The 12,967-nt window shown below is 37.5% G+C and overlaps 1 protein-coding gene across 2 annotated transcripts; it reads left to right on the forward strand.

The window, feature by feature from the left end:
- The first annotated feature begins 1,411 nt into the window (after positions 1–1,411).
- Positions 1,412–12,375, forward strand: spopla (speckle type BTB/POZ protein like a). 2 transcript variants are annotated; one of them, XM_004563115.4, is made up of 12 exons: positions 1,412–1,808; positions 2,774–2,855; positions 5,055–5,172; positions 6,032–6,153; positions 6,520–6,671; positions 6,774–6,901; positions 7,890–8,067; positions 8,673–8,728; positions 8,846–8,968; positions 10,013–10,155; positions 10,258–10,311; positions 10,847–12,375. In XM_004563115.4, the coding sequence occupies exons 3-12, from the start codon at positions 5,095–5,097 to the stop codon at positions 10,989–10,991; spliced, it is 1,179 nt and encodes a 392-aa protein (XP_004563172.1). In that variant the 5' UTR covers positions 1,412–1,808; positions 2,774–2,855; positions 5,055–5,094; the 3' UTR covers positions 10,992–12,375. The 2 variants fall into 2 exon arrangements, with proteins under 2 accessions (XP_004563172.1, XP_012777864.1); XM_012922410.3 differs by having other exon boundaries at positions 1,412–1,601.
- The last annotated feature ends 592 nt before the right edge of the window (positions 12,376–12,967 follow it).

The following is a 12,967-nucleotide window of genomic DNA, read 5'->3' on the forward strand; positions in this document are numbered from 1 at the left end:
CAGCCAAAAAGAGTGCCTGACAAGCCCAGTTGTAAGTAAGCTATTAATACTCGACTGTACACTGTGTTCGTGTTTTCCTCTAAAACAATAAGCTCCGTTGGAGCAGTCTTTCAACTGCTAGCAAAGTTGACCCAGACAACAAAGTAAAGCTAGTTTTCAGCTACAAACCGGACATATTAGCCAGAGGTCCCTTTACTACGGTTCGGAGCAGCAGACCTTCAGTAACAGTAATCACACAGCAATAGTACATTTATGTAGTTGTAAAAAGCATGATAATATATTAAGTAATCCAAAGTATTCAGAATACATTACTTTCATTGAGTAACGTAACGGAATACGTTACAAAACAATACATTTTGGCGCATGTAATCTGTAGTGGAATACATTTTAAAAGTAACCTTCCCAACACTGCTGGCTGAGCATTATGCTGCTGAACTTTAGCTGACACATCATTAGAATAGTAGCTTGGGGGTATAAGAGAAACCATATTACTTGCAGGGCCATACTTCTTGTATTGCTCTTGGTCAGGACCATTACCACCTGGGAAGGACCACTACAGTGCTGATTGAATAGTGATAGCAATCTCATTAAGAGCTGGTGTTATCAATGCAAGTTAAAATATCAGCTAAGTTTCTTCTTAGCTTCTTCAGACTGGATCTCATGAGATCTAAAGCTAAGAAGAAACTTTCCAACACAGAGTCACAGAGGTGCTTTTAAAGGGGAAAAGAGAGAGAGAGAGGGGGGGGGGGGGGGGGGGGGGTGTTTAAGTTTAAACTACTCATTTATTTGTACTGCAATGTACTTAATTTTGTTGTAAGGCAATGTGTATATTCTCACCAGCAAAAATGAAATAACCCTAAAAAGATGTGAGAACCTGTAGGTAAATGTATAAATATATGAGTGCACAATCCTTTCCCAAAGTTACCAAGTCAAGTCAATTGATTCATATGTAAAAAAAAATTTAAACAACACTTGCTGGCTAATAGGGTTTTACAGGCACACACACTTGTAATCCAGGTCTCAAGAACCCAATTACAAACATGGAACTTACAAGTTACTTGATCTAAAATAAGTATTATAAGTCCACGTGGATGCTGATGAGGTACTATACTATCCAGTGTCTCAAAATGGCAAAGATTCACACTTATGTGTGTGTGTATTTGTGTATGTTTGTAATCCTATTGCCTGAATAGCCTAATCAATAGGTCTATCTAGTCTCCAGAGTAACCACTGCTATTTTCAGTTTTTAAGATCAAAGTTTAGCTGAAAGGGGAACATTATTATTATTATTATTATTATTATTATTATTAGCAGTAGTAGTAGTATTATTATTAGTATTATTATAGTTGAGATGGAGGAAGACATGATCAGTTTGTGGACATTATCCAAATTTCGCGCCTGCGCAGTAGCTATATTTTCTAGCCATTCAAGCTACCCCAGCCAGCTAGACAAATGTAAGCTAGCAGAGATATAAATTAGACAAAGAAACCTTGTAAAGAGACTGAATGAAAAAGAGTTCAAAGTGACGGACCGTGAAAGGAGCAGGTGTAATACAAAGCTTTATGCGTTATTCGATATATGTGAGAGTATGAAATTGAGAGGTACGCAGTCACCACGTCTTTTTAAACTTTTTTGCCAGCAGCCAGTGTAGAGATTAGCTAGCTAGCCGCTAGTTAGCCGATGTTGTTTTCCCACCAGCAGGCTGAACCAAAGCGCTTCGTTAGGTAGCATCCTGTCTCAGCGAAGGCCCTTTTGTTTCACGCCGGCTAATGCGGGGTCTAAACAACACGGCACGGAATCAACTTGAGGTATCTTTAGTTATTTTGTGTCGCAGATGAGAAGTAATACAACTGATCTAAGTGTGCTGGGAAACATGCGAACAGATTTATTGCTAACATGTTGTGTGCTAGCTGATGACTATTCGCCGTATTTGCGGTCTGCTAAAGTGAAGTTAAGCTTGCTAATGAAAAGGTTAGCTACATACATATTGAACATAAAATCGATAAATATCTAAAATATGATGCTTCCCCTTTTATTACTGTTCTTATTTGAGCAAGTTTGTTGTTAAATGACGACATATGGTGAAGCGGCGTAAATGATGGTCTGGAAATTTGTATTGATACTTTAGCTAACATTGAGCTGTTGCTTTATTTGCTATTTATTTTTTTAATGTTTTTCATACTAACTTACTGTTAGTCACACTTGTTTACATCTGGAAAACCGTATTGGGTAATGTAAGTTGTGAGGCTCAATACAACTCCTGCGGTGTAACTTTTAGCTAATGCAATCCAGCTAGTTGAATGTTAGTCCGCATAGCATCATCTGTGTTGTGTTACAGGCGAGGTAGCACAACTCCAGCTAATGTGTTGGCCAAAGAAAGTTGCAGGTGAATCTTAAGTTTAACACACAGACCTATCAGCCGAGCAGCCACCTAAAGGATGTGGCGAGCGATAAATTGTCCTAAATTATCGTTAACGTTTAGCAAAATACTACAAACCTAAATTACTCATCCGGATAACCACTATGTTGTCGTGAGTGCTGCACTCAGTTTTTAATAACGTGGCATTCACGACTGATTTTTATTTATTTATTTAAGCAATCACTTTCCTGTGGTTCAATTTGACTTTTTGGGGGGGATAAATGTGACGGGTTTGTTATGAGCATTTTCTTCATTTCTAGATGCTTCTGTAGCATGGGGGCTCTGCAGTTACTACTAGATAGGTTGAACAGCTCTATATTCAAGGCCTAATATTTGTTTCCTTTTTTTTTCTAGTATGTAACATCAGGATAAGGTCATGAAGGATCCAGTGATAACCTAAAAACATCCATCTGTGTACATTTCAACCATTCAAGAGGTGATTATAAGGAGTTGGTTCTTGCTCTTTAGGGCACTAGGCTCAGATGTGTGCAGACTTGATTGTGTAGATTCAGTTTGACTACTCAAAGCACTGATACAAGGCTTTATACTGGAAACCGCACATACACATTAGCATGAGTGAGCGCTATAGCTTGCAAATTATATCACAATATTTCTAGGAAATTTGCCATAGCGATAATTCTGACATTACAGAGAAGGTAAAAAAATACTGAAAGATGTTTAAATGATGCTTGCAGGCAGCAGCATTTATAAGTGCAAGTAAATGATGAGCATTTTCCATTCTGCTTTTCCAGTGAGCTACTGTCACTGATGACATACTTCCTAATTTAAAACAATGCAGCGTTTATAGTGCAATAGTAGTGACAGTATGATTTAGCTGTAAGCAAACAAGTTGCTCGGTAGTGTTTTTCCTGAAAATTTTAACAATAACTACAGTGACATAAACTCATAGCTGTACAATACTGTACAGAATAAAGGAGAAAATCTTCCACCTAGGATGTTGCATCTTGGGTCCAGCTTTTATTTATTTCTTTATTACATGGTTCCACCATGTAAGCGCGTCAGTGATTTCCATCCACCGTTTGCCCTTGCTGTCATATGGAGCGCACGCAGAAAGTCTTCCTGTGATGCTTGGTGGAGTCATTTGTTTTCTTTTGAGTCGGAAATCGTCAGCGCCTGCTGTCTCGTCCTTCTTAGCCTGGTTGTACTTGCAGTGTTTTTTTTTTTTTTTTTTTTTTTTTTTTAATCTCAGAAGGTAAAATATGTTTGCTATTTCCACCTGTAGCAGGAACAGTTTTCTTGGAAATTTTTAAAAGTTCTGTTCTTATTTGGAAATTGTGGAAGTAGCTCCATTTTTTAGGTACCAAAGTAACAGAGTAGGGAGTGTAAATGTATAGCATTGATATAGCAATCATATCACGATATATTTTTATAGAGACATAGAAAGAAGTCTCATCGGAGTCTACAATAATCCAAAACAGTTTCAGTCATACTGTGTCTACAGCAAATTCACTGACCGCTGGTTTTTATTTAACGAAATGTTTTCTTTAGGTGATAAAACTACATAATGTATGATCGTGTGCTATGGTTAAGCAAAGTCATATCACACACAGAGGAGTACAAGAACATTTTTAGGTAAAACATTTATGCATTTAAGATTAAGTTTACATTATTAGTATAATGTATTATAAAACATGGAAATGGCGACATCAGCTTGCCCTTTGACACTGGATATTGTCTCAGAATTGGAACACTTTTGGGCTCAAATTAAATATTGGAAATTAAAGAAATTTTACTTAATTTTTTTATGTAGCACATGGTAGGAGGGAGGTACAAAAGATGATTAATGCTAGGGATGTTTGCCAATTGTCTAAAAACATGACCAGTTTCATCATTTTTAATAGAAATTTACTCCAAGAAAGTGTGATAAGGATCACAGGGCTTTAGAGACTTTTGAACTTACTGCAAGAAAATATGAACTTAAATGATCTTACGTTAGGAGAAAAATAAAAATAAAACTGTGTGATCCAGCTCTGATAAATATGAGCAGTTATATGTAGGTTTTGGTATATTGCTGTCATAAACATGCACTGAATAAGTGAAATAAAAATGGCATTTGTATCTTGCCATTGTTATAAAAATAGTATGGAGCACTTGATTTTTTTTTTAAATTTTATTTTATTTTTTTCAGAAATTTGTGGAGAGGCATGTCTTGTAGGTGTCCAAACATTAGACATACAGTTCGGACGAACTATAAATCCTGCTTCAATTCCTGTTCTGAACAGCCAACATTGTTTTGACCCTTTTTTTGCCAGCCACAACTGCTGAAAGATAACCTTTTGATTTATTTAGTTATGTAATATTGGCTGTTTTCATTGAAGCTTTTCTTTTTTTTTCTTGCTGTAATCATATTTGTAATAAATCACGCTGACTATAGCTTTACTCAAACTTTGGAGATGTGCTTTTAGGGTGACTGGCGACTGGCTGTCAAGTTATGGTACTTTTTACATAAAGGAAAAGTACAGAGAATACAGTTAACTGTACATGAGGATGGTTTCATTTTCATTTTGTTTACTCATGTTTCAAATGTGTTTCCAGGCTGATTCATGAAAGCTAAACTTTATGCTGTTTAATTCTCGAGAAATACTCGTTGTTTATTGTTTTCTTGTAATGTTAGTGCTTTAAGGACGCAAGTGAGTGGTACCACAGAGCCAGCGATGTCACGGGTTCCCACTCCTCCTCCTCCTGGGGAGATGTCAAGTGGACCTGTGGCAGAGAGCTGGTGTTACACACAGGTATGGTCACAACAGTACTCTTTTTGTTCTTTTCTGCACCTATTAATGATAGAACTATTTTTATTTTTTATATAATTGTATTTAAAGTGGCAATCTCATACACATGTAATTACTGGTAGTAATGAAAAATAAAGGTAAATATAATACTACAGGTCACCAAATTCTGGGGGCAATAAAGAAAAATATTGACATATATTGAGTCTGAATAGCAGGGCTGTAGCCTGACACCTGCAGCTCCTCATTTAACTGGCTACACCCACTTTTTGCATTTGATAATAAAAGTCAATTCATCTCTTGCACACAGTGTGAAGCTGTAGCAGTAAGAACGGCTTATTTTACATTTGGGGTAACTTAATACAGCGTTTTACTCCCAAGTATGTTGTCAGAGACACAGTATTTCTAATATTATAAACATGCATATAAATATTTTGGTACTTTAATAAGCAAATTGCAGAGTAAATCATTATCAGGTTATCTCATTATAAATAGGCAGTGACCCTACAGGCATTAGAAAAATGAAAGCTTCTTGGTTGCCACTTTAAATGCAGATTTTTTTTTAATGTTAGTTTTAAAATCATATTTTCCTGTATTTTATTCTCCTAAGAATATTATTACTGAGGTCGGGGGTGGCACAGCTGTTAAATATCAACAGTAATCCAGCATACAAAAGATTACACCATACAACAGCAGCTAAATTTAATTTGGTCTTCATTAATGTTACAATTTTACATCTTTTGGGATTTTTTTTCTCTCTCTCCCCATAGTGACACTTTCCAAGTGATCAGAATTTACTGTGGGAGTATGTTAAGTTTCACATTAGGGGTCTGATGGGTCTGTATGTGTCTTATTCTTGTTCAAGGTCAAAGTTGTGAAGTTTTCCTACATGTGGACCATAAACAACTTTAGCTTTTGCAGAGAGGAAATGGGAGAAGTGTTGAAGAGCTCAACTTTCTCTTCTGGCCCTAATGACAAAATGAAATGGTTAGTACTCAAGATAAACCTTTTACTGCTGCTAGATGTTTGTTGTTTTTTCTTCTTCCCTTTAGTTTCTGTGGCCATGAAAATCACTGATGTGTTGAATAGCTTTTAGAGTTTTGGAAATGTAAACATGGTTTAGCTTTTTACTATTTATATCAAATTTTTTGCCTGATTGAGTTCCTAGAATTTTCTAGAACAAACCAGCATGTCAATAAAAAGTATATTTGTTTTCAGTATGTGAACTCTGCACATAGGTGATAATTACACACAGCTGCTCAGAAACATGAAAATTGCGCCCAAGGGCGCGTCGCAGTACTGTTTTAAGTTTGTATGATAACTGACGTGCAGTGTTATCTGTTCGCTTGGCAGGTGTCTGCGAGTCAATCCAAAGGGACTTGATGATGAAAGCAAAGATTATTTGTCATTGTATTTACTTCTTGTTAGCTGTCCAAAAAGTGAAGTCAGAGCAAAGTTCAAATTTTCTTTGTTGAATGCTAAACGAGAGGAGACAAAAGCAATGGGTGAGTGCAGGATTTTGAGTGTTTTTTGGGTTCCTTTTCATTCCCTGCTTGTAAAAGCTATAACAAGACTGCAATTTTGTTTTTTTTTCCTCTTGGTTGCAGAAAGCCAAAGAGCATATAGATTTGTCCAAGGCAAAGACTGGGGCTTCAAAAAATTTATACGGAGAGATTTCCTCCTTGATGAAGCCAATGGACTTTTACCAGATGACAAGCTCACCCTGTTCTGTGAGGTAATCTTTCCTTTTATTCTTCAAATTAAAGTGCTACCATTTTGTCTTTTTTGGTCATTATATTTAGCAACATTACAAATGACATGAACCACAATTTCTCTACTCGATTGCAGTCAAAAGTTCTATCGATTGTAAAAATTGTAAGCGATTAAATTCATATTGGGTTCTTTCCACTAACATTTGGCTAGTGGAAAGAACCTGGTTGTCTTCTCTTTTTTTTTTTTTTCTTTTTTTTTTTTGTACCAGTTGTTGTGTTATATATGGCTTTATAAAGTATTCATTTGTTATGTTAAATTTTAAATGAAGTCTTCAACATTAGACCACTCTTATATGAACTTAATTACACCCATGTTGCGACCTTTTAATGGATTAGAGCTCTTGACATGACCACATTACACCTGAGTGCATGCTGTGGTGCAACTTATTGTTAGGATTTGCTTCAAATGACATTGAACTGTTGGCAAAAGAAATGCTTCCCCCATCACACATCATTTGTGTTGGATCTTGTTTTCTGAAATAATTGAATTTGGTGTGTCAAGAAGAATGAACATCTACTGAAATCTTCTTTCAAGGGACAAGTTAAGTGAGGTGGCAGTGAATTTTCATGTACGTGCAATTGAGTTAGTATTGCTAGGATTACAATTTGCCAGCCGGCGTTTCCAGAAGGATTAAACAGTTTCAGAGAAATTGCCACTTTGATAAATAAATTGCATTCAAATTAAAGACAAACTGTCTCTTCCCATCAATTAGGGATGTCAGCAAAGTTAATTAATTTTGGATTTAAGTGGTTGTATGTTTTCAAGCATTTTGCCATCCTAATTGTAGGTTCCCTAGTCTGGATAATACACACTAAAAAGAAAGAAATCAAACACATATTGGCTGCTAAATGTTTGCTACATATTTGCTGCTGGATTTGTTAGCATGTTTTGACTTGATACAACAGCTTTAGTTTGTTTGTTTTTTGTTTTTTTTTCTCTCTGCTATACAGGTTAGTGTTGTCCAGGATTCTGTTAACATTTCAGGCCAGTCTAACATGAACATGCTGAAGGTACCAGAGTGTCAGCTGTCTGATGACCTCGGGAACCTGTGGGAGTGTTCACGCTTCACAGACTGCAGCCTCTATGTGGGAGGGCAGGAGTTCAAAGCCCACAAATCCATCCTTGCAGGTAAGACCTCCCTGGCCTCCACAACTTAAGTTTGTAACAACTCAGAGAAAAGCCCTCAAAATGGGCCAAGAAAGACACATCTGTGCCGCCTCTGAACAGCTTCTGTGGAGAGCTATAAGTACCTCGAAAGACTACGAGCAGTCTGTGTTCATGGCTTGATTTGTAGCGGCCTACTTCTGCAGTGGGTGCTAATCCACACCACTACCCCTGCTTGGCCCTGCTTGACCCAGATGACTGTAAGATTCAGGAGATTGAGAGGCTGGCTCTGCTCCCTAGTTCATCTTCATTAGACATGGTGGAAGCCTCAGTGCTCAAAGAGGAAGTGCTAACAAAGTGGCAGCAATATAAATTTTGCAGCATTTTATTTTAATAGTATAGATATTTGTGGACTTTTTACATCTGTCTTCTAAGATCTTAGTAATTTATGTGCTGTTTCCTTATGTGACATTGATGCTTATATGCCTGGATGAATTAAGACATTTTTATTTGCTTTGCTAATGTGCTCAATATTGTTGACGAGTCATTGGTAAATGTCAAAAGTGTATATTTTTTAATATATATTTTTATGCATTTTTTTTTTTTTTTTTTTTTTTTTTTTTTTGCAGCGAGGTCACCAGTTTTTAATGCTATGTTTGAACATGAAATGGAGGAGAGTAAAAAGGTAGGAGTAAAACTTTAATTGTCACATCCTCAGCAAATCCTTTCAGTACTGTTATTGCTTTTGTGTATATATACATACTAGGTTCTGTGCACTAAAGAAAGCCGTCTAAATTTGCAGAACCGTGTTGACATCAGTGATGTGGATCCTGATGTCTTTAAGGAAATGATGGGCTTCATCTATACAGGCAAAGCGCCAAATTTGGAGAAAATGGCAGACAATTTGCTGGCAGCTGCAGATAAAGTAAGTGCCCAGTGAGATTATGCTTTTATTTGACCAGACATCTACTCCCAGTTTCTCTTGTAAAAGTAGAAAATTAACCTTATAGTCTTATGGTCTTGCTTTGTATTGTATTCAGTTACTAACTCACTAGTAACTTAAAGAGTGAAACTGTAAAGCTGAAATGGTAATTGTATGCAGTATTGTCATGGACAGTAGTGTACCTTGTGAGCGTTTGAAGCCTCCAGCTGTTCAGTGAATGGAATATGCAACACTATATGTAAGTCAATGAGGCTTAAGGGCTAATGCGGTCAGTTCTGTAATTATGTAGCTGTTAGCCGTCGTAGTCTGTATTTTTTACCTTTATGTATTTATGGGGGGGGATGTGCTCATCCACAGTGTGTGCTTCCAAACACATACTTGTAGGCAGCTTTTCAAACTTTAAAGGGCTGATTTAACTAAGGTTGCTGATATGGTGATGTGGTTTCTCTTCTGTGTTGAGACTGATTTGTCTAATATTTTCGTCTAGGGCTGTTATTGTGTAGCTGGAAAAGGATAAACTGTTAGAAGAATCAAAACTGTACTGAGTGAGCTTTCTGTCATTCCCGTAAACATCCGTTCTCAACATGTTTAATGGTTCCTTTATTGTAATCACCTCTAATGGTAAAGCATCTCCAAGTATGAGGACATAGAGTTTTTGCACACTTGTACTGTAAACACAACACAAATTTCTTCATTCTCCCTTACATAACTCATAAGTTTAAACTGGATGTAAACTGCAACTCTACTGGTCGACAGAGGCATAGAACTGCAAGGTAGTGCTTTTAGTTTTCTTTAAAATGCTTATTAGAGAGCCTTCTGCTTCAGCATTTTGGATCCTCGTCATTTTTTCTCCATTTCTATTAGGATTGCTGAGTCATCCATTCCAGTAAATGATTGCATCCGTAGCCTTAATGTGCATTTGCACTAACTGTGATAAAACCGTAAGTCACCGGCATTTATTTAACGTGTAGACTATAATCGCTGCTCTCTGTGTTCCCCCCCCTCGTTCCATCACCTCCACCCCAGTATGCTCTTGAGCGTTTAAAGGTTATGTGTGAAGAGGCCTTGTGCAACAGCCTTTCAGTGGAGAATGTGGCCGACACCCTCATCCTGGCTGACTTGCACAGTGCCGAGCAGCTCAAAGCACAAGCCATAGATTTTATCAACAGGCAAGTATCGCAAAAAAGAAAAAAAAACCTCCAGTGATAAATTCCTGCTGCCATTTCTGTTTACCAGCCCTGAATGCTTACCTTTTTATCTCCTTGCCATAGGTGCAGTGTCCTGAGACAGCTGGGCTGTAAAGATGGAAAGAACTGGAATAGCAAGTATGTAATTAGCTGATATATGTGACACAAGATTAATACCACACTCTTATCTCTTTCCCCAACCAGATGCATTAGAATTCATTGTTTTAGCCCAGGTAGACAGAGTGCTATTTGCCTTTTCAGTTTGAAGCTCCATATCTTTGTATCCAAGTTATTAATAGACTCATTCCTGGATAAACCCTGGAAATGGAATATTTGTAGAATTTTAAAAAGAATGCAGGTGGTTGCCGTGGGAAGATTTTTTTTTCTTACTTCTCTTCCAGATGATGTAGTGCAGTGTTACAGGACACCTTGAAATATTAAGCTTATTTCTCTCTGTTGTATTCACAGCGCGACGCATTCCACCGCTCTATTAATTTTAGTTTATGCATGTGTGCGGAAAGCACTAATGGCCCTTTTTCAAGTTTAGCATACAACTCACAAATCAAATCCCACTTATTTGCTTTGTCATTACAATCTCATTTATGTTTATTGGTTTTTAATGTGCAGATTATCATGTCTGAGTATCTGACTTCATTTTTGCATGTGCTTACAGTCATGCTACAGATATAATGGAGACTGCAGGCTGGAAGTCAATGATCCAGTCCCATCCTCACTTGGTAGCCGAAGCCTTTCGTGCCCTGGCTTCAGCACAGTGCCCACCCTTCGGTCTTCCCAGGAAGCGCCTAAAACAGTCTTGACTGCCCGACTGTGTCCCAGGACTTTACTGGAGGTGTGAAGCATGGGTTTACAAAAAAGAAGGACTAGCAAGGATACCACTCTTTATTTCCACCAAAACTGAACACACTTGAATAAAGAAGAGTGGGGCTTTCTGGCCAGGGATGTGGGGGAGGCTGGCACGTGGAAGACTGACATCAATTGACTGGGGGGAGGAAAAAAAAAATTGGTTCACTCGGTGTTGCTTGCTTGCTTTGCTGCCCGAACTGAATTCTGTTCAGACTGGGTAGCAAGTCAAGCTCTCTGCTACAGTTTTATTTTTCCTGTAATTTTCAAAATGGCCTTAATATATCTGCCATTGCTCTGGAGCTGCTCTGGAGTACTTTGTCTATTTTACTCTGTGCCTGCCTTGTCACAAAGACCAGGCCTCCTCCAGGTTGCACTAGTTCCCATGAATAGTCATTTTGATATGGAGTTCTATAGGAACGTAACAAAGGTTTAACTAAATGGGAAATATTATATATTTGTAATGTTTAGCCCGTTTTGTGACTAGACATTAAAAAGCATGAACACTTTCAGTGCAAGGTCAGTTCTTTACACTTTTTAAAAGATGTGTATGCCCCATATTGATGGCACCATTTCTATGTAAATGACAGTTGAACCATCTTCAAAAGACCAATGTACAAGAAAGTGTGTCCTATTGCGTATTTGTGGGGGGAAATAGTGATCTGCCATTATGAAGACAGTGTCGATCCTTGTGAAACATGTAAGACAAAAGTGTCTGTACTTTGGCCCTAATATATTAAAACATTGGAAGTATATGGACATATTTACTCAGTCTCCCATTTGAATGACTTTTTCCAGATCATACGTCTGTGAACTGTTATAGATTCAATTTTGAGAATTTGTTTCTTTAGTATTGCCAACATGCAAATATTATATATTCTCAATATATTGTGGTTAACTAAAAGTGGAGAGACTAATGCATGGTCATGTTATTGTCAAAAGAAAGTGTCCAAGTACCAATTTTGTTTTAACCATTTTTTTTCTGCAATTATCTGACATATTTGTGCAGAATAAAATTAATTGAGTATGTGCAAAATCTTCCTCTAACATGCTTGGATATCTGTAGGATGCTGAGCATCACTTCTACTGGCAATGTTGTTCTGTGTTTGAATGAGGGGTTGTCATTTTTTATTCGGTCCGTCTTGTATGTTGTGGCGTGACAGACACTTCAGAGGATTTTGTAAATTACGAGTAGCATCATTTTTACATGATATTACTCATCATTCAGCGTCATGTTGAGATGTTGAAATGTTGGAAGCAAAAAAAAGAAAAAAACAAAAAGATGAAATTGTTGTCTGCAAGAATCCCTGCATTAACCCATTAAAACATTTTCCAGCAGTCTGAAGTGGCCTAGGGTTTTTTTTTTGTTTGTTTGTTTTTTTTTTTTTAATATGTTTTTAACTGGAGAATGTTGAGCTCATGAAGAGATTTCAGTCTAAGGAAGGATGGTTATTATCCACACCGTTTCTTTTAATGGTTGTACTAATGGGTGCAGGTATCAGGCTGGGGTGATTTTTTTTTTTTTTCTTTTTGAGGGGTTCTCGTTTGGAAAAAAATAATAATTAGACAACAACACCACTGTGATAATCAAAAGAAAATGTGCTTTAACTGCATTAGCATAGTGCCATGTTAAATGTTGAACCTTTGTTCAGCACATAAAAGACATGCTTTCCCCCCCCCCCCCCCCCCCCCCTATTTTATGTGTGAATGCTTGGCACAAGCCCTAATTAAAGTGAATGTGAGGCCGCTCTTTTCTGCTGGAAGAGAAGTCTTCATCAGCAGCTCGCTGATCCTCATCCGCCCCTCTCAGCACAGATCCCAGGAAAAGACCTGATACCATCTCTGCTTTAGGACGCCTCTCCAACCTTTTATCTTCCTCCTTCGCGTTCCTCTACTAACTTTAAAGCTTGAAAGAGAGAGATGCCTGCAGTGT

The sequence above is a fragment of the Maylandia zebra genome, linkage group LG16 (genome assembly GCF_041146795.1).
Source record: "Maylandia zebra isolate NMK-2024a linkage group LG16, Mzebra_GT3a, whole genome shotgun sequence".
NCBI lineage: Eukaryota > Metazoa > Chordata > Actinopteri > Cichliformes > Cichlidae > Maylandia > Maylandia zebra.